Source organism: Patella vulgata, chromosome 2 (assembly GCF_932274485.2).
Source record: "Patella vulgata chromosome 2, xgPatVulg1.2, whole genome shotgun sequence".
Lineage (NCBI taxonomy): Eukaryota > Metazoa > Mollusca > Gastropoda > Patellidae > Patella > Patella vulgata.
Genome location: NC_065880.2, coordinates 43,066,395 through 43,088,510, shown reverse-complemented (window position 1 = coordinate 43,088,510; position 22,116 = coordinate 43,066,395). Strand labels below are relative to the sequence as shown.

The window sequence follows — 22,116 nt, the reverse complement described above, 5'->3', positions numbered from 1 at the left end:
TAACTAATTTTCAAATTTATAAAGCCAGGTATTTTGTGCTTTTGATACAGAATCAGTTTGTATATCTAGATTCAAAGTTCTAAAGGACAAAGCACATTTGTTAAGAGAGCCTGCAAAGCAAGTTTTACAAAAAGTCCACCACTAACCCGTTCCCAATACATTGAAGTTTCTTATCCCAAGTGAACCATCTCACCAAGATCTGTAAAATCTACCAGTAACTCTGATCCGTAGACGGATCGAAGGCCGAAGGTGACAATACGCGTCCACACTGGCATTGGTTTTTTTTATGATAAACAAATACATCAATAAATACAAATTCCTAAAGACAGTGGACAAAATCACGTTTCCATCTCAGTATATACAATAAAATAAGTAAATATTGCTATGATAAATATGACGGTAATCTATGATTTTATCAAGGAATATGTACATACCTAGATGGTTTCCACGTGAAAGCAGATGTGATAACTGTCACTGTATGCCTATAAGTTGTCTACTGCGACATTAACTAGTGCCGGTGATTTACCACATACAATCAATATACGAGTCATCATATAATATAAAACACGACACAATACCATCCAGACAAGGAAATAATAAAAGTGGGCTTTCGATGTCAAACATATTACGATTTAAGCAATTAAAGATAGAAGGTATTAATTATATTAGCGTACCGTATTTCATTGATAAACGGGAATTGACATGTGAGTTGTGACGACCCTAATTTTATACAAATTGCTTATTTGGATTATAATGTACTGGCAGATTTAAGACAATAGCATATACCATTAAATACACCTTTCAGGGAGAATAGTATTATAATAATAGTACGTTTATTGACAACAATATAATTAATTCCTTTTCTTAAAATTAAACACTGGACTTCCTTTTTGTACAAAAGGGTTTTTAGTGGTTGTTGCTGGTTAGGTCTATTTGATAAGGCCAACTTCAAGTTTGGTCAAAGGTCACGAGATGTAAACAGGGATAGCCCTAATCCCATCCCTAACCCTAAATCTAGCCCCAATGCTTGCCCTAACCCTAACATACAATCTCGACAACAATTACGTGCCCTAACCTTATTTACATCTCAGCTGGCCTTAACAAATAGATTTAGCCGTTGTTGCTTTTAAACAGCGCGTGGCTAGCTGTCTAGTCGTTCGGATGGGACGAAAAACCGAGGTCCCGTGTACACATTGGCGTGCACGTAAAAGATCCCTTGGCAGTTGGAATTCGATACAAGAGTAGGCCGTAGTGCTGCTGTCCGGGCAAAATTTCCCTCATAGCACACTGTATGGCGTATGCCCGTCTTCATTAGCCCAGGTTAGGAGCAGAACAGTAGGACGTTAAACTCCATTTCATTTCATTTCATTTATACGAAAGGAAGGGCGTTGGTTGGTATTGTTTTATCTTTTAAATCAAGAAGCGCATCACTTTCAAGAGACATTTTGGTGAGTAAAACAACTGACACCGTGGAAGGAGGTTGGTCTGTGTTTTACAGAGGATTCAATTTTAAGCATCTCTAACATTACAATCTCCCCCTCCACCCAAACCTTCCTAATTTGTCTATGGCTTGCCCCTTTAAAGACCCTGTAACGCCCTGCCTAAGACTCACATCTGCCTTTCTCACAACCTATACGGATTTCCTCTACCCAGGCAATATCACATTCTCAAATATGTGCTCCATTTCCAAGATGTCTTCGGCCCTTTTCAAATTTTTATAAAATTGCCAAGATACACGCGGATTTTTGTTTTATTGAAATCATGTCGTATACGCTAGGCCATGGTATGCATATACAGCATGAGTTGGGCAACTGAGTGTATAAATGAAATTAATTGAAATGGGGTTTAACGTCCTACTTTCTGCACCGACGGGCTAATGCAGACGAGAAACATTGCTCGGACAACCTCGTTAAATGTCTACTCTTATTTCGAATTCCAACTGTTAATGGTTCTTTTACGTGTACGGTAATGTTACACGGAACACCGGTTTTGGTCCCATCCGAATACCACTATACGTTGTCGCTTGCCAGGACCATCATCCTACACCACTGACGAGCGAACCACGACGGAAAATCCCGATGAACTTTTTCGGCCAACACCGAACACGAGCCCACGTCTTAATCACTTAGACACCGCAGTTACCAACTGCGTGTATAATGATTAATGTAGTTACACTTAAACATCCCCACATACTGGTCCAAGTATACTGGGGGGGGGGGGGGGATGGCTGAATGGTTAGCGTGCGCGCGCTGTATCATAAAGTCTGTCATTGAGTCGACTGGCGTGGTTTCGAATCCCCGGTTGTACGTGGCAAGGAGAAGGGTCGCCTGTCCAACCTCGTGGGTTTTCTCCGGGTCCTCCGGTTTCCTCCCACTGCTAAAGACCCCTACGCGCAAGCGAATTATGTAAATAAAATTAAACCATATGTTAGTCCCGAAATGACCTAGTTTGTGTCGAGTGGACGTTAAACCCCATTTCTCTCTCTCTCTCACGTAACAAAGTAAATCGGGATTATCCGGAGCTCTAAATATGTTACAGTAAAGTGTCTGGTGACAAACGCGGCTACATTACGCCAGAATGCGCGAAATATATTACGCTTAATTAACCAGTGTATAATAGAATATTGCAAAGAAACTAATTGTGTGATAAACGGTAATCGCCCTGCACGTGGAATCTTTTTATCATCTCTTGGACCACACGACAGATTAAAGAGAAGGGCTAGATGTCATGTCACGTATTGTGTTTCAACAAACTGGATTTAAATTCAATGTACATGTGCTTTTTCGGTAATATAAATAAATTATGAATTTTCTTTACCAAAATGGATAAATATTATGGAATATATAAAGGTAGGCAATAATAATTGGTACAAATAGACACGTTTATAGAATTTTATATTAATTTATATCGAAGATTTGAGTCAAAGAATTTTCGTTCCAATAGCGAGTTTCAGCAATGGCCAAATTGACCAATGGATCAATGCATGCAAAGGTAAAAATTTCTTGAAATCAGCATTAACAAACACTGAGATTTTTTTTTAAATTGTTGAGTTAGTTGTATTTTACGTCCGCTTCCACCGAGGTGATATCGCAGACAATTTTTTTTTAAAGAGCTCATCCCCGTTAAGTCATGAAAATTCCCTTTATTTTATCCAGGAGAGATTTGATTGGACGATGAGAATGGATACGCCCCCGTCAAAGACTCAAGTTTTCAGTCTCAGTATAGCAATGGCTAAAGAGGAATTTTTCGGGCTATTGCTTCAGGAATATGCGCGCTTCCTTATGATCAGTTTTAACCAGAAAATCTCGACGAAACATTCTTTCAATCATTCATTACACGATAATAAAAATAGTTAATCAGGGCGAAATAAATGTATTTTACATTAACATGGTTTTTATGTTTTATCTCTTCAAATTGCTGCAAAATAATCACTGTTATATTATTTGCATTGTTAATAAATCAATTATCTCTTGTTTAAGGTTTTTGTTTGGTGGCTGATAGTGGCCACGTAAAATAACATGACATCACGACAGTATTTACGTTATCATACGACAAAATAGACTTGCGATATTATCGACTTATCGTCTTAGTCTCTTTCTATACAAGACAAAAAAATATATAATTTTGTAAGCACTACAGTTGGACTCATTACATCATGTAAGACGCAGAATAGATAAATATACTCTTCAAAAAAAAAGTAGGGGATATTTAGAAACAATACAAAACTGCGGAAATGCACTGCTGTTTTTATTAGAGGTAACCAGTGAAGTTAATAACAGGCCAATTGCCTACACATGCACATAAACAGTTCATATGGGCGGCTTATCTGACGGACCCATTTCACTCGCAAAGAGATATACCGTCAAAAGTGAAAATGGACGTTTTTGGTTTTTGCCTTAGTAATGAGTAATTACTCCACGAATCCTCAGATATTCAGCAATTCGTCGTGGTATGCTCCTAATCAACCGTCCAATCACGATTTGGGGCAATCTTGCAGTGCCATGGCCAATTCTTGCAGTGTTGTCGGTTGAAGTTGACGTCGGCGAACACGTCTCCTGATCAAATTAAACGTAACACACTAAATCAAAGATACGCTAAACAGTAAATCTTATGCAAGAACCGATAGGAAAGCAAACATGGATAGATAAACCAGCACGCGGCAGTTTTCATCAACCCTTCCTTGAAGTGTCAAATTTGACAATGAACCCCTCCCACGTGCATGGCGCTATTGCGTGTCGCATGTGCAGCTCCTCGGTTCTGTTGGGTGGATAAGTTCTTCGTCTGTGAACATACTCTCAAAGCATGTCAAATGTCCATGACTATTTATCATATCGCACCCTGCATAGGTATTTGCATTTCAATATCCCCTACTTTTTTGAAGGGTTAAAAAAGCCTGGTACAAACGAGACATTAAGAAAATGTTGATTAATTATTTTGCGGTCAAAAGTAAATTATTTTTGGTATTATTCAAGTAATCTAGAATAACACTAACTGGACGAAAAGTTAGTTAGCGATGTCAATTCCTCGAATACAAAGTGGTATCAGGGGTTCTCGAACGAATAATCATACCTCACCTCGTGTACGACATCCGCCAATTTGTTGTGGAAAGGTCAAAAGCTTTCATATATTGGTGTTAGTACGCCACTCTAAAAAGATTCGCAGCTCTTGGCGTCATCATTTTTGGGATGTTGTTTAGGGGACTATACTGAAATGCATCCCAGTGAAATTAATTCTGTTGCAATTTGTTTTGGGTCTAACCCCAGAATGACTGGACTACTAATGAGATCAAGGCCAATGGAATGGTTCTGGGGTTAATGCCCACCCCCCCCCCCCCCCACACACACCTCTCTTTTTTTAAAAAAAAAAATATTTCGGGTCGATAATTTCGGAATCAATATCAATGATATTTGATACCACTGCAAAATAATATAAACCGAAAACCAACATAGGTTAGTAAAGAGAAATATTACGTACTTCAAGATCCCTTGAATCCGTATCAACAAAACGTACATTTAGTCAAAATGTTTCTTCTAGTGAATCATCATTTATCTTGAAAACAAGTCAAGCAGACGACAAAAGCAAATTCAAAGAAACCATGTTTTATTGTCAGAAGTGGATCTTAAGGGTATTTTTAGGAATTAGGTTAATATTTCCTGAGGTTCACGCGTATTCGACATGGATATTTTTAAAGCGATCGCTCTCTTTTTCCAGAGCATAATATACTATTCAAAAAAAATAGGGGATATTTGATTTTGGGGGCATAATACTAAAATATGCAAATGACTACGAAAAAAGTCACTATAGAACCTAACAGAAGAAACATTTCCAGTTACATGTGACGCCCAAACGCACCAATAGCTACCGCATGGAATGCAGGTGATGCTTGGGATCATCATGGGGGTCCAACCCAAGATTTGCACGACTCTGACTTTGAATGTTACAGTCATTGTGGCATTGAATTCCAGGGTGGAAACATCAGTTTAATTGTTTTAGTGACCAGAAAACAAATTTTGATATGCGTCGGCTTACCCAAAATGAAAGGTTACGTGCCCTTGGCATGCTACAGATCGGCACAACACAGGCGGTTGTGGCGCGGACGATGAATGTTTCTCAGTCTGTCATAAGCAGGCTATGGTCCAGATACCGTGATACACAATCTGTACAGGACAGACCACGCTCAGGTCGACCAAGGGCGACAACTCAAGCCCAGGATCGATTTATCCGTACCTTGGCCTTGAGAAATCGTGTCATCACAGCAAAGCAGATCAGCGCTCGTCTTCAAACAGACACTGGTGTGAGAGTGAGTGGCCAGCCGATTCGGAATCGACTGCATAGGGGTCACCTTCGCGCCCGACGTCCTCGCGTGATCCCTTGTTTGAGAGATCATCACATTCAGGCAAGACGTCGTTGGTGTAGGGATCGTCAACACTGGGATAATCGACGCTGGAGCAATGTGATGTTTTCAGATGAGTCAAGGTTCACTGTTGATTTTTTGGACAGACGTAGGAGGGTGTGGCGTCGTCGAAACGAGCGCTTCCAAGACGTTAACGTCATCAGACATGATCGATTTGGGGGTGGTTCTGTTATGGTGTGGGGAGGCATCACTGTTGCTGGAAGAACGGCTTTACATGTTGTTGCAGGGCGTGTTACAGGCCAGTACTACCGGGACAACATCTTGGCAGTCCATGTTGTGCCGTTCGCACGACGTCATGGCCGCCGTTTCATCTTCCAGGATGACAACGCAAGATGTCACGGGGCCAGGATCGTTACAGGTTACCTCCAACAACAGAACATCACCACATTACCTTGGCCAGCACTGAGTCCCGACCTCTCCCCCATCGAGCATGTCTGGGACATGCTTGGACAGAGGTTACGTCAACGTCAACAACGTCCTGCCAATGTCCAAGAACTTGCTGCTGCGTTGCAACAGGAATGGGACAATCTGGACCAAAATGACCTTAGACGTCTCATTAGGAGTATGCCACGTCGGATCAATGCTTGTTTGGCAAACAGAGGAGGATTTACCCGTTACTGACTTGGTTGTGATGCTGTGGTAACTTTGCTGTTTGACCCCGGGTATCATTTTACCCTTATAATGGTCAATCTGTGCCTTACTTAGTCTAACGATCATTTGGAATAAATCGATGAATGTGAACTTCATTTCATTTTGTCATTTGTTTCTTCGTCAGTTTCATTAGGTGACTTTAATAACACTTAAAAATCAAATATCCCCTACTTTTTTTGAATAGTATATTAAAGCCCGGAGTGGTCACTGCAATTTTTATCATCAACGTCTTATAATAAATAATTATAGCACCAAACCCCAGTTAAGTATTGTGGGATAATATTATCAATTCAAGACATTGTTTTGCCATGTTCGCATTTCAGCAGAGTGGTTGTTGTTTCTTTCAATAAACCTGAAAGGGATTGGGATTTTGCTTCAGGTGCCGAGTTAATAGCATGTGATTGAAGATTGGAGAAATATTATAATATATATGTAAACAGTTCGTCTAATACCGCTAACCTTGAAATCTGGGTCTTTGTTAGGACTATACTAATGTCTAAAATAGGTCGCGAGATGTAAATTGGGTTAGAGTATGTGATTGTTGATGAAATTGTGGGTTAGAGTTAGGGCTAGGTTTAAGGTTAGGGTTAGCGCTAGCCCTGTTTACATCTCGTGACCTTGGCGAAATCAACAGGTGGCTTTAATATTTAGACCTAACCCTAAAATAGGGTTATAATTTTTATTTGAAGCCTCTGATCGTCATTTGAGAGATTTCCCCTGCAACCCACTCACTATTCATGTATTTTGAAAGCTGGAACGCTAATAGGAATATCGGGTCAAGAATAGTTCAATTCAGTACTGGCAACATTGTGTATTTTTATCAGTCTGATTAAAACACAGATCGTTTTTCGTTTCGTTTTTATAGTTCAAAATATGATTTTACTTACCTTTATACTAAACTAGGACATGGAAGTGTTCTTAGATAACCGCCGTGCTGTTTGATGTGAGGGACAGCTCCGACTAAACCGGGGTGGGACCCCTGGGACCTTGATCATGTGTGTGGGGATCGCCAACCTAACACACCTGACCAGAACGCATATGAATGTAACGACAGCAAACTTAATTTGAAGTCGGTCAGTGATAAATACGGAGGCCGTAAAGTTACAGGTCTAGTAGCACAACAATATGTAACCAAAATATTGCCGTTCAAGAAATGAAAAATGAAATGGGGTTTAACGTCCTAATGTTCTGTTCCGACTGGGATAATTTGCAGTTTAAGAGGATTTTAATGCATTTTCTGGCCTTTCCCGCTAAATACCAGTGGAAAGTGCGTCGCGGCATCGCCGGATTACATCGAATTTGCGGATGTCAACCGCAACACGGACCTACCATGGATTGAAGGGGTCCCAATGTCTAGGACTTTGAAAATTCGATGGATGGTCTCGGAGGGCCTCATCATTGCCACTCGGTCCAACCATTCTCACATTGATTTTTGCGAAACAGAAATTTTTTTGTGAGGGGTCCTACCGTGCCCCGTGGTTAATCCGGGGCTGATTTGACTTCTTATCGTCTGGAAAAGGGGTAGTCAGACATTCGAAGCGATAGAAAACAAATCAAAGCAAGAGTTTTATTTCCGAATAGCCACTTGAAACACCGACGCTGATTGGTTAAGAGAATGACTGGCGTCACAGAGTAAAAAATCACTCGTATGATACCCGGCTCTACCTCATCATGTCGTGGAGGCCATCGAAAGTATAAACCAGCGGTTATTATTCAAGATACGTCCACATTTTGCAAAATTGGGCAGAGAACAAGCTTAAAAGGCGATTTTTCGTACAAACAGGGGCCATAATCCAGAATGTTACGGTCCGACATGCGACAATATCAAAAAGATCTTTGGGGTATATATTTAAAGATACATTATGGGAGATTCGGTAACGAGTTGGCAGTTCTCACTATACTAGTTAAAAACTAGATAATGTAAAGGCAATTTGGTGAAAATTTCATTCAAATTGATCCACTATGAACCGAGAACTAAGCGACTGAAATTCCCATAAGCCTCGGTCATCACTACTAAAGTCAGTACGATAAACAGCATAGTCTCGATTATCTATTTAATCGTTTAATAGAGAAGGAAAGTTATGCAGTAAATCGGCTTACAATCCACTAAAGATCGCAGGCTAGCGCTGCCATCTGGAGTTGATTATGGCCTGGATAGGTTAATTAATGTCTAATTAATAATTTAGATAACATTTCAGGCCTAAAGAAAGACCTGAAATAGGCAGATTTAGCTCTTGCATAATGCATGTTTAAAGTTTCATCAAAATCGGATACAAATTGTGACCTCTAGAGGATCCACATTAACCTTGGTGTTACATACTAAATTAGACTATTAGCGTACGAGGAGCGGCTATTTTGTCGGGCAGTTTCGGTATAATTTTCACGAATTCAACCGTCATTAGGGTCTAACAGTGATATATTTGAACGGGTTTTAAAATCAGGATACAAATTGTGATCTCTAGAGTGTCCACAAGATAAAAACGTAATTTTTAGTTCAATCATGTGTAGTACCATGGGTCTTTTGTCAGACGTGGAAAGGGGTCATCAAACCCGGTCACCACATCCTACGTATGGCCCATGCACTCTCTTCTTACTACATTTCTTAATAGCCTAGTGATCGTCTATTATTGTCTCTGGTTATATTCGTTTCTTATTCTCTTCTTAGGACTCACGTTGTGTATATTTTATCTCTGTTGCTAAGACGGTTATTTTCTCATTAGTTAAGACGTTTGTCTTACCAGGAATAAAAATGCAACAGTTCGTTTTTACATTTTATATATCACGCTGGGTACATAGTTACAAGCATGGACTACAATAAAGTCAATCTCACAGACTCGCTGCAGGGAGTCTGCTGATAGAAATTGCTATATCTTCTCCCTCTGGAATCTACCGGATGTCTGTCTAATGCCCAGAGATGGGCTATGATAGTTTTCTAGCTTTGAGGTTTGGCTGTCAAGTATCTAATTGGTCAAATATTACGTAATTAATTAGAGCCTAATGATTGGTTAATTAGCCTAATGACGTCGAAAACCACCTGTGTTATTTTGTTATTAATCCAGAATTAAATGTTTGCCAAATTATAACTCTTTTTATGTGTAAATCCGTCACTTATTATTTGAGTGCATTAGACCTGACTTCTATAAAATGTGTGAACCAAATCATTAATTAAAGATATAATATCATTAATTCAATCTTACTACACATGGGGTCCGAGATCGTTGGGCGATAAATCTTTAAATTTCAAGTTTTGTCATACTCATCATAATCGGATAAAAATTGTGACCTGTGTACAGAGTGTAAACACAAACGGACAAGGGCGAATACAATATACGCCCACACGAAAATGTGTGCGTATAAAAACGAAATAAAATATAGATCTGTAATTCAATCAGCTTTTTTGGAGAAAGAGTCCAGGTGGATAACACGACGTTCCCCCAACAACCACATGATGGTTTTACCAGTTTACTTGGCCCTAATACTGTGGTGATGTTATTAAAACGATGAGATAGATTTTACATGGCCACTATCAGCTACCATAATTCAGTCAGCCATTCAACTCACTTAAGTTGGTTTGATCGACCACCTTCAACTTTCAACTCATTCATATCTGTTGACTGTTATACTCTGTATTTAAAAGATAACTACCAATAATGAAGTTCAGTGTACGACTTACGTAATGACCTTTATATCTAGAATATTTATTAATTCGTTGAGTCGTTTAAGACCAGATTTACGCCTTCTGAATTATTGCACATCGAAATACGGAAGATTCATTGGTATGGAAGTTCACGATACTGCAAAACAGGGCTACCAGGAGGTATATCATATGCTACATATTGTGTATGTGTTCAATCTCCATTATTAGCTTTCATGTAGGGACAGCAACCCGATGTCTTCTTTATTTAATTCGTTTAGCTGCGTAGTTGTGCAGTCGCATCAAAGGCAGTACTATGATTTGAAACGGTGGCCCAGGCCCCAGTTGCCACGGAAGATCATTAGTAAACCAGCTTGGAGCCTGGGAAGCATTCTAAGCTCTAGCTATCAGCATCCTTTCGGGGTCACAGGATTGAAACGAAGTGAAATGGGGTTTAACGTCAACCGAGCTAATGAAGACGGACTGGTTTGTACCATAATGAGTTATATCAAAGCTTATGTTATCAGACCATTAAATTATTCATCAGAATATGAAATAACATGTTGTTGTTGGCAGCTGCTAAACTGGTATCTGTGATATGGGTAGATAGTCAAGCTGCTTTGTCAGAACTTTGGGCAGTATCAGAAAAGCCTCAAAGGATATTGCAGTGGAATACACACTTTATCCCACCCCAGTATCTACATGTACTTTGTTCTATTACATTAACAGGGCTCATTTTATGATGCAAATAGGCCAAGTTATACAGATGAAGCAGTGGATAAGATATTGGAGTTGATTAGGAATATAGAGTTGCCTAAAGGCCAAGGTAAATAGAAAAACAATATCTATAAAATTATAAATGATTGTAACACACTCTAAATTCAAGAAAGTTCTTTTTATGGCTGTAGGGCGTTAATGTGTACAACTTTTTTGAGTTGGTTGATACCAGATTGTTGTAAAAGTATGAGATACGATATAAAACTCTACATTTGTATTCTTTTAAAATCTTTATTGTTTAGCAAACTCTCTACAATATGATATAGTGGAACTTGGGGCCGGAACTGGAAAATTTACCACAAAATTAATAGAGAAATTACAGGCAAGTATATATGTCCATTTTTTTTTGGGGCAATTATAACCTACATGTTTCAATGATAATAATTTGTTTTCCCTCACAGTGTAACCGAATGGTCTTCATGAAAAACTCATTCGCGTAAAAATTTCTGTTACACCTGTATTCGATGTCAAAAGAGAGTTGATGGTCGTAATTAAACCATGGGTTCTATCCAAACCGGCCGCTTGAGTTAACAATTGACCGAAACCCAGCTATCCCTCTCCCCCCGTAAAACTAGCACTATTAAGCAAGTTTTATCCAGATAGACACTTAAAGGTTCGAAAGGCATTTTACGCAAACCTCTAAAAAGTATAATGTTTAATTTGTTATGTTTTTTTAAAGTCAGAGAAGTATTTGGCCACTGAACCATCCGAGAACTTTGTGAACACTATGAAGAAACATGGTATAGACGCACTACAATGTGCAGCAAATGACCTTCCCTTACCAGATAATTCAGTTAAAGTGAGTATTTCTTAAAATAACAAATTAAAGCTTATTTAGCTCTGATATATCCACCATTGTATAACAATTTTAGAAATGAATAAATGATTGTGTTCTCATTTGTTAAAGGCTATTGTTGGTGCTGAATGTTTTCATTGGTTTGCTAATGTAAAAAGTCTAACAGAGATTAACAGAGTTCTCGTACCAAATGGTCTTTTAGGTAACCACTTTTGACATCTATTCTAAAAATGAGAAACTGGTTTCTAAATCAAGTTTGAATTATAACTTAACCAATCTTTCTTTTTTTCATCTGCAATAAGATTTTAGAATATATATAAATTTAAAGGAGCTAAATTGCTAATACTTGGGACCTAGAGATTGACACAAATCGGTCGCAACGCATATAATAATGTAATGTATATAAACTGATTTACATTCAATTGTTTCTGTTTTTACTCTTAATTTCAAATCGGTTATGTTCGGCGAAATACGTCAGAAGTCTCAATCGAATTCCAATTTCTAGTGTCTGGTACTTCCAGTCTATACTGACAGTATTTATTGCGCACGCTCTCCAGTTAAGAATATGAGGTTATCGTTTGACCTGACTTGTTGAATATGTCTGTCCTTGTTATTCAAGTCCCTTGTTACAAATGGTGCTGAAACGCATTATGGTACACTATTCGTGTTTATTTTGTCTTAAATATTGGATGTCAGAAGCCCCTTTTCCAGGTAAGATCACAACATCAATGTTGATTCATATTGACAAATGATTTGTGTTTTCAATTTCAAAGACTTAGGATGATGTTGAGTTAGAGACTTAGCTACATTAGAGAAAATTGTCCCAAACCGAAGCTCAATCATTTGTATTTATTAAATATTTTCTATTGATAATTGGATTAGCAATTATTTAGAAACGGCATGTTACATAATGTAGTAAATGCATTATGACAAATTATTCTCGATTGACTGGTTGTTGATCTGGTGATTTCTGACAAAACTTTTCTCCTGTCCTGGTCCAACTCAGTACCCGGTTTGAGTCCATTCCTTGCTCCGGGAACTTTCTTGAAACCTCATAGGTTACGTATCTATTCGGATGCTTAATTTGTTTTCCTTGTCTTTATGAAAATCAACTCTCTGTTAGAGTACTTTTTTAACAAATTCGTGGTGGCTCACAGAGTAAGGCGCTATAACTCACTTACCATGTGGTCCCTGTTTCGATCCCCATGTTGGTCGAGAACTGTTCAGTTTAAGTTCCCCTTGTCAGTGATGCAGGGCAGAGGGCCGCTGTCGGGGTAAAATGTACCTCACAGCGTACTGCATAGCGTATGCTCGCCTTCAGTGCCTGTGAGAGGGTGGACAGCTGGGACACATGTCCAGGAACCTGGAGCTTAGAGGGGCCCGGAGGTATGCCAAGTAATGTTTTTTAAAAAGAATTGTTGGTATAAATTTACTAAAAAAAAAAAAATAACTGTTACTTGATCATAAAGTAGAAGAAAACTGGTGACTTTTTTGAATGTGGGTACCTAGTGGCGTGGGTAGGATTAGAATCGGATTCTGTCAGTCCACTTTTTTTGGAAGAATTGGTGAATTAAAAACTATAAGCAGTGGCTCCCAGGTCCGTCCTTGTTCTGTTTGAGACTCTCGTCAACTTCAGGGTATCCGGGCCTGTAAAACGCTACAATGATTGTGAGCGCACTCTGTCGCCAGTGATCATGCGCACAGTTGTCGATAGTTCTAGATGGGCTGATTGGTATCTGATCATTAACCAGTGGTTGCCAGGCAAGATACGCCCACATTTTGCAAGAGATGGATAGAGAACAAGCTAAAAAAAAAAATTTTTTCGTACAATCAGGGGCCATAATCCAGGAAATTATAGTCTGAAATGCGTGAATATCGAAATGGACTGAGATATTTGAAATATAAAGATATATTTTAAGTTTCATCAAAATCAGATAAAAATTGTAGCCTCTAGAGGGTTCACAACCTTGAAAGACCATATATTTACACTATTTGCATACGAGAGGAGGCCATTTTGTCAGGTAGTTACGATCTGATTTTCGAACTCAACCGTCATTTTGTCCGGCAGTTCTGGTCCTATTATCACGAAATTCGAACTCAACCATCATTAGGGTGTACCAACCAGTGATATATTCAAATCGGATAAAATAATTGTGACCTCTAGAGGGACAAGCTAAAAGCGCGATTTATCATACAATTAAGGGCCAGAATTCAGGAAGTTATGATCTGATATGCGCAAATATCAAAAGGAACCAGGATCTTGGGTTATAAACATGTATTTCAAGTTTTATCAAAATCGGATCATATACCATATTTTTCGTCCAATTTTTATGAAATTCGAGCTCAACCTTCATTAATGTGTAACAGTGATATATTTGAATGCTTTTTAAAATACAAATTCTGACTTCTAGCGGGTCCACAAGCTAAAAATGTGATTTTTCGAACAATCAGGGACCATAATCCAGGAAGTTAAGTTTGGATATGCGCGATTATCGAAAGGAACCAAGATCACTGTGATATAAACATAAATTTAAAGTTTCATCAAAATCGGATGAAAATTGTGGCCTCTAGATGGTCCACAACCTTGATATAACACAAGGTGCACAATTACTGAGTTTAATACTATGGGTCATGGGGGGTTGGATGGCCGAATGGTTAGCACATGCGTGCTGTATCATAAGGTCTGTCATTGAGTCAACTGGCATGGTTTCGATTCCCCGGTTGCACGTGACAAGTAGTAGGGTCGCCTCTCTAATCTCGTGGGTTTTCTCCGGGTCCTCTGATTTCCTCCCACTGCTAAAGACCCCTACGCGCAAGCGAATTATTGAAATAAAATTGAACCATATGTTAGTTCCAAAATGACCTACATGTAGTTTGTGTCGAGTGGACTTTAAACCCCATCTCTGTCTCTCTCTCTCTCTCTCTCTCTCTCTCTCACTAAGCCAGGTTTTGTTTCCACAGTATCCTCGCGTCTTTACAATATTTGCGTAGAGGCGGCTATTTTATCTGGCAGTTTTTGTCCGATTTCAGGAAATTCGAACTCTACCATCATTAGGGTGTGACAATAATATATTCAAAAGTTTTATTTTAAATCGGAAAAAAATTGTGACCTCTAGATATAGTGGCACAACAAGCTAAAAACATGATTTTTCGTACAATCAAGGGCCATATTACAGGAAGTTACGATCTGATATGTGCGGATATCAACACAAACCAGGATCTTTTGGTTATAAACATGTATTCATCAAAATCGAATCAAAATTGTGACCTTTAGAGGGCCCACAACCATACATATTTAGATACATATTTCAAATATTTTATTAATATGACATACATTTCGGATATTTATATTATAATACATGTAAATACTAGATATTTCAAAATTCTTAAAAATATATAAATACATATTTCAAAATATACTTTATGTAAATAAATATGTTATAAGAGGTATCTATTTTGAATGGAGTTGTACCTTTAATGTGTGTTTTCGAGCAGGTCAGGTGTTGGTCGTGAGTTACAAAGTTAGATGAATTAAATTAAAAATTAACGAATATCAGTCTGGAGAGGCGGGTTGGTTGGAAATTGCATAATACTATTTAAAGTAAAAGATCTTTAGGTGGATAAATGGTTAATTTAGTTGTGATACTTAACTAAACTGAATCGTGGAGTACATATTGGCCTATCACGTATTGTCAGAACAAAACAGATGACATTGGACAAAATGTAGTAACACCGACTCTAAAACATTATAATACATATATATTCATTAATTCATTTCAAATTAGATATTGTAGTAAATTATAAGATATTTTGCGGTTGTTATAGTATTACTTGTATATAGGAGGTTTTATTCCGATTGTGTTCTCTCGCAAATAATTTTACACTATTTGCATACAAGGGGCGGCTATTTTGTCCGGCAGTTTTAGTCCAATTTTCACGAAATTCAAACTCAACCGACATTACGGTGTAACAGTGATATATTCAAATGGTTTTTTTTTTAAATCGGATAATATTTGTGACCTCTAGAGGGACCACAAGCTAAAAACGCGATTTTTCTTACTATAAGGGGTCATAATTCAGGTGAAAATTGTGACTTCTAATGTGTCCACAAGCTAAAAACGTGATTTTTCGTACAATCAGGGGCCATAATCCATGAAGTTTTGATCCGATACATGTCAATATTGAGAGGAATTGACATATTTTGGAGATAACCCTATATTTCAAGTTTCGTCCAAATCGGATAAGAATTGTGACCTGTAGAGTGTCCACAAACAAATTGTGGACGGACGTCCGGACAGACAGGGGCAACAGAAATATATGTCCACATGAAAGTGTGGGTGTATAAAAACAAAACTGAAAAGGAAACTTTTATTTTGTCTTCATTTCGTTAGGCGATAAAAATCTCGATGTTTTTCTATATTTGTTCCAATTGCGGACCTTTTTCCGACCAATTATAGCGAGGTTTTTAATTTTCCAATATCATGTATATCTGATTATTATTACATCAGTAAAACTAAAACGTAGTATACATGTATTTTGTATCATATGTTGTTCTGTTAAATCTCAGTTTCTGCATTCTGGCCCCGTCTTCATTAGCCCAGGTTAGGAGCAGAACATATAGGACGTTAAACCCCATTTCATTTCTGCATTCTGGCAAAGTGACATCCAGTTACGACAGTTGCTTGTCGCAGGGCCTGTAGGGCCTTGTCACGGGCCTTGCTTGCTTTTATTTACCCCATTGGTAAAAGGGGGGGGGGGTATACATTCTTCTTTACTTATCATTATAAAGCGTACCGAGTTATGGTCACTTTTTTTGTAAATAAAAAGATTATGGTACCGACTCAAGGGCTTTAGTAATTTTTAAAATAAATATTAGATTTATGCGATAAGATAAGCTTATATAATAACTCCTTATTACTGTAATTACAATGCAGAAACAGTAGAATATATCTTCTTCCAAGTATATATTTAAAGAAAGTTCTTTGTGGGAGAATAATATATGGGAATTTGAGGTATATTCATTATGGATTATAATACTGATATTATAAATAATATTTATAAAGTGATTATAATTAATATCTTATCTTACAACAGTTTTGGTATGGAACAGAAAAGACCAGGATGTACCTTGGGTGGATGAATTACTGAAGAGTGTTGAGTCTTACATGGGAGACAACCCGCCACCCCAATACTTCGATATGAAATGGAAAGATGTTTTTAAACATGTAAAATATATCCAACATGTACAAGATTACAAATTGAAAGGCATCAAATTTGAGGTATCGAGATATTCATTATTCCTATAACAATTATAAGAATGCCGGCGAAAATCTACCACAGTTTACTGCATACCAATCATTATTCATCGGTTATGGAAATTAGGCGACAGGAAGTGCATTCTTTATGTCTCGGTCACCCAGAACCTCCTAGTCTTCAATATTGCCCATGTGTAACTGGGAGTTTGGTTTTTTATGTGGTTGATAACCCAGTATCTTTGGCCAAGTCAAGTAAGAGTTGCCCCCCTTCCCACAATAAATCCAATAATTCTTGCCTTAATATAAACAAACATGAATCTTGACGACAAATTAGGATTAATTAAAAAAAAAATATTGACATGGCCCATGAAGAGAGAAATTTTACAAAAAATTATTTTCACAAAATTTTGTTTAAAAATCAGGAATATTCACAGAAAATCTCCAGATTCCCTTAATTTCTATGTAGAAATTAATCATTTCATGACTACTCAAATGAGTCAAAACGTCTAAAAATGCCCTTATTTTCATTGCTAATATAACTTAGATTGGATCTATAAGTTTGCCAGGTTTAGAAAATGCTCCAGCTTTCCTACAGAAAATTGAAAATAGTAACACTGTGTTAATAATGTACAGTAGGTGGGTTTGTAAAAAATGCTCAATTTTGCCACTATTTTACCCAGGACAACCATTATTGTTTTTCATCTTTGAAACGTTAAATTCTTGCATTTCCTTCATGTAGAAAGCAATATTCAAGTCTTTCTAGACATTTTTCACTCTGCCATTCCATTAAGGGAGGCTAAATGTATAAACACCCCACCCCACCCTTTTTTAAAAATGTGTTTTGAGAGATTTAATTGCACCCGTATTGACATTTAAATGATAGTAATTGGAATTTGTGGTTGAATTGCAGCAAAGAATATTATTTTTCACCAATAAATAGTTATTTTGTACATTTAAAGGATTTCTAACCCTTTTTTGTTTTAGAGTCAAACATAGAACCCTGAGGCATTTCAGGCCAATGAGACCACACCCTGATATAAAACTGGTGTAGATGTGTAAATGTCAGCTTAATGTTCAATATTTTCTTATCAAAATCTAGGATTTGTGGTGTCTGTTGCATTTATGTTACTATAGAACAATAAAATGTTAATTTTGCTCATTTCCAGGTCTCCTTAATGTTGTCAACTCTGTCATAACTACTTTTTTGACTTCATTTTTTCAGGAAATAGATGAAGAGTTCCAGACATCTTGCTTCAGCACAAGGATTGCAATAAAAAATTGTATGGTGCCTCTGAGGTTTGAGATGTTGGAAACATTGAAATATCCCCAAATTTGTGAAAATTGTGTATTCTGTGACACTTTTGTAGAGGGGGGTAATCATAGACCAAATATGGCATTTTTTTCATTCATCAAGGCCTACTTTTAAAGATACATTATGGGAAATTCGATAACGAGTTGGCAGTTCTCACTATAATAGTTAAAAACTAGATAACGTAAAGGCAATTTGCTGAAAATTTCATTCAAATTGATCCACTATGAACCGAAAACTAAGCGAATGAAATTTCTGCCTAGCCTCGGTCATCATTACTAAAGTCAGTACGATAAACAGCATAGTCTCGATTATCCATTTAATCGTTTAATCGAGAAGGAAAGTTATGCAGTAAATCGGCTCACAATCCACTTAAGATCGTAGGCTAGCGATGCCATCTAGAGTTGATTATGATCTGAATAAGTTAATTAATGTCTAATTAATAATTTAGATACCATTTCAGGCCTAAAGAAAGACCTGCAATAGACAGATTTAGCTCTTGCATAATGTATGTTTAAGCATAATTCATATTTGTTGCACATATTAGAGTTTATTTGTATATATGTTATACAGGGATTTTAAAACATAGCTGTTAGACAGATTCCTTTGGTAATGTTAGTTCTGCAACTAAAGAATAGATTGATTCAGTCAGTGACATGTTTAGGGGGTGGGGATACATGTTTCAGTATAGATCTCTAATATTACAATCAATGCAACTGATTTGCATTTTTTCTGTTTGCATATTGTCCAAAGTTTTTAAAAATATATTTCTTGTCAGTCTAGATATTTAAAAAATGGAAAATTATTGGTATTTTGAAAAATGCTACATGTAAAATTTGTACATTTTTCATGACATGGCAGTAAAAAATTATACCCGGTATTTTTGAAAAAAATTCCAAGTTATGAGTGCTTTCTATGTAGTTTGTTTGTATCTTGTCTGATTTTTCACAGAACCCAAATACTGCATTTAATAAGAAAGATTTTTAAATTTTAGCACAAAAGGCCCATGGACCTGAGGTGTACTGCTGTGCATTAAGCAGCATGTATACTTAAAGGGCCATCATTTTTGCAGTTATTCTTAGATTTTGATTTTCTTTCACCGGCATATTGCCAGAACACACGGGAAGCAAATGTATACTTAAAGGGCCATCATTTTTGCAGTTATATTTTGATTTTCTTTCACCGGCATGTTGCCAGAACACATGGGAAGCAAATAAAAAAAGGCCTTTTGGTGATACCTCAAATTTTACCCCTATGTCAGTGTGTGACAAGGCTGTGACTGATATGCCTTAGTTTTGAAAATATGAAAAATAAATTCTCAGAAAATATGTATAAAATATAATTTGACTACAGAAAAACTAAAAAAATCAAAGTTTGGAAAAAAATTGTGATTTTAACTGCAAATTTCTCGATTTTCAGATTTTATTTAATTTCTAACAGTAAGAAAAATATTTTAATGCCCAATTTTGGCTTATTTAGCCTCAGAAAGCATGGTTAAAGTGAACAGTATTGTAATTTCACAAAATTTTGTCTAAAAATCAGGAATATGCACAGAAAATCTCCAGATTTCCCCCATTTCGATGTAGAAATTAATTCTTTTAGGACAACCCAAGTGAGCCAAAATGTCTAAAAATGCCAATATTTTCATTGCTAATAATATAACTTAGATTGGATCTATAAGTTTGCCAGGTTTAGAAAATGCTCCAGCTTTCCTACAGAAAATTGAAAATTAGTAACACTGTGTTAGTACAGCAGGTGGGTTTGTAAAAAATGTTCAAAACAGGGGTTGGCTCAATTTTGCCACTATTTTACCCAGGACAAGCATTTTTTTTTCATCTTTGAAACATTAAATTCTTGCATTTCCTTCATGTAGAAAGCAATATTTAAGTCTTTCTAGACATTTTTCACTCCACCATTCCATTTAGAGAGGCTATAAACGCCCCACCCCACCCTTTTTTTAAAATTATATTCCAAATGAAATAGTAGATATTTCTGATTGCTTTAAAACTGAAACAATCATTCCTTGATATTTTACTTTTGTCTTTATATAGGGATCAGCTGACTTTTTGTTGGATAATCTCTTTTCAAAAAGTTACATGAGTAAGATGTCGACAGAGGAGAAACTGAAGGCACGAGAAAAGTTGTTGAAAGTGGTACAGAAACACCATGGAAACAATTCCAGTATCGATGTTCCAAGTTATACAATAATACATTTATATAAGAAAATAAACTAAATTTTATGTTTCCATTTTAATCTGATAAAACAATGCATCTACATATAAACAATATATATCTCTATGTTATACATAAACACTAAATAGCTCTCCATATAAACAATAAATAGCTCTCTGTATAAACAATAAATATCTTTACATATAAACAGTACATATTTCCATATTTAAACAAAATATCTTCATATTGAATTTAAACACTACTTTAAAATGTTCTCAACTATCCCGAGAACCTATTCTTCGTCCTTTAATAGATGGTAAGACTGCTGTTTTATTCCAGTTTATTGATGGTGGTTGTGTTGATGGAGATGGGGTGCGACGTGGTCCAAGGTTGGGGTTGATATCCGGTAAAGTATAAGCAACCCCCAGCTTATGAATCTTAAAATTGTCTAAAATTTTAAAAATAGAAAAACGTATTTTACTCATCCGTCCAAAACAATCGCGGTTGGGTACTTTTAGCGGGTCGTCTAGTAATTTTCGTAGCATTAAAATACGTATTTTAGAACAAGACTTAATTCACTTCATCGTTCCATTCCCAAATCCCCTTAGACAGATCATCCATTGTACTTGCCCAGAAACAAATACTTACCAGATTATAGATTGGTAAAACAATTCTATTGCAAAAAATGTTATCATCTGAACAGACTTAAATAAAATTTAATAGGGTTTAACGTCCTACTTTTGCACTGACTAAGGTAATGAAGACGCACATGCACACAAAATACAATGAGATATATTCCCCCCACTCCCTTTAGCGTGACAATGTCGACAGAACTTCGACAGCACATTTTGAAAAATTTTACCCCTTCCCGCCCTAGAATATTATTATCCATATCGGGCATATATTATAATGTTTACTTGTCCACTGACAGGGGCGGATTGGGACATCGGACAAAAAATGAAAAAAAAATAATTTTGTCCAATTCGTCTAAAAAAAACTTTTTTCTGCTGAACATTATATGAGGGGGGGGGGGGTATTGGACCGGCCATGGAGCGATGATGATCATGTTGTATGTGGCCGGTGGCTTTAACAGGCCGCCACGCCATCACTGGTGTCTGGAATGGGCTGGTATAATAGACTTTCTGGCCCGGTGTGCTGGGTGTGGGCCGGCATTCGGAATCCTGCAATGGGGGTTCCGAATTTCATCCGAAAATTTCATCGGATTCAAACGACACAGACGCCCGCAAATTTACTAATTATAAAGTCACCTGCACCCTGTTTGTGGGGATACGCCAGAAACGTCTGCCGATGGTTCGTAATCAACTAGTTCCATTTTTTAACCAGTTAAATTCTCTTGACTCTTGACGATACAATGATAATACGTTAATTAATAATATGACGATATGATAATTTCACAGGTTGATGGTTGTACATTACTTGCAGGTCGGGGTTTTGGCCTAAATTAATCGATTTATGAGATATATTATTTGACAGAGATTATAATCAGATATGCCACCAAATCGTATATTTGGGGTTCATTTTTTCAAAATTTTCCAGGCGGAGACCCACCGGATCCCCCGTCCGGGCTCCGCGGTCAGTAAAAGGGGC

General features: G+C 37.1%; 1 protein-coding gene across 1 annotated transcript; it reads left to right on the top strand.

The window, feature by feature from the left end:
- Positions 1-10,532: 10,532 nt before the first annotated feature.
- On the top strand, positions 10,533-20,580 carry LOC126811398 (uncharacterized). Its single transcript, XM_056099095.1, has 7 exons — positions 10,533-10,685; positions 10,929-11,025; positions 11,219-11,298; positions 11,656-11,775; positions 11,884-11,974; positions 16,867-17,051; positions 20,388-20,580. Exons 1-7 carry the CDS (start codon positions 10,647-10,649, stop codon positions 20,568-20,570), a joined length of 795 nt encoding a protein of 264 aa, XP_055955070.1. The 5' UTR covers positions 10,533-10,646; the 3' UTR covers positions 20,571-20,580.
- The last annotated feature ends 1,536 nt before the right edge of the window (positions 20,581-22,116 follow it).

What these genes read in the sequence shown, in the direction of transcription:
- LOC126811398 (XM_056099095.1), top strand. Translation starts at nt 10,647, where the DNA reads ATGGGGTTTAACGTCAACCGAGCTAATGAAGACGGACTG. An exon ending in AATTAATAGAGAAATTACAG is followed by an intron (nt 11,299 to 11,655) that starts GCAAGTATATAT and finishes GTTTTTTTAAAG; the next exon opens with TCAGAGAAGTATTTGGCCAC. An exon ending in CGTACCAAATGGTCTTTTAG is followed by an intron (nt 11,975 to 16,866) that starts GTAACCACTTTT and finishes ATCTTACAACAG; the next exon opens with TTTTGGTATGGAACAGAAAA.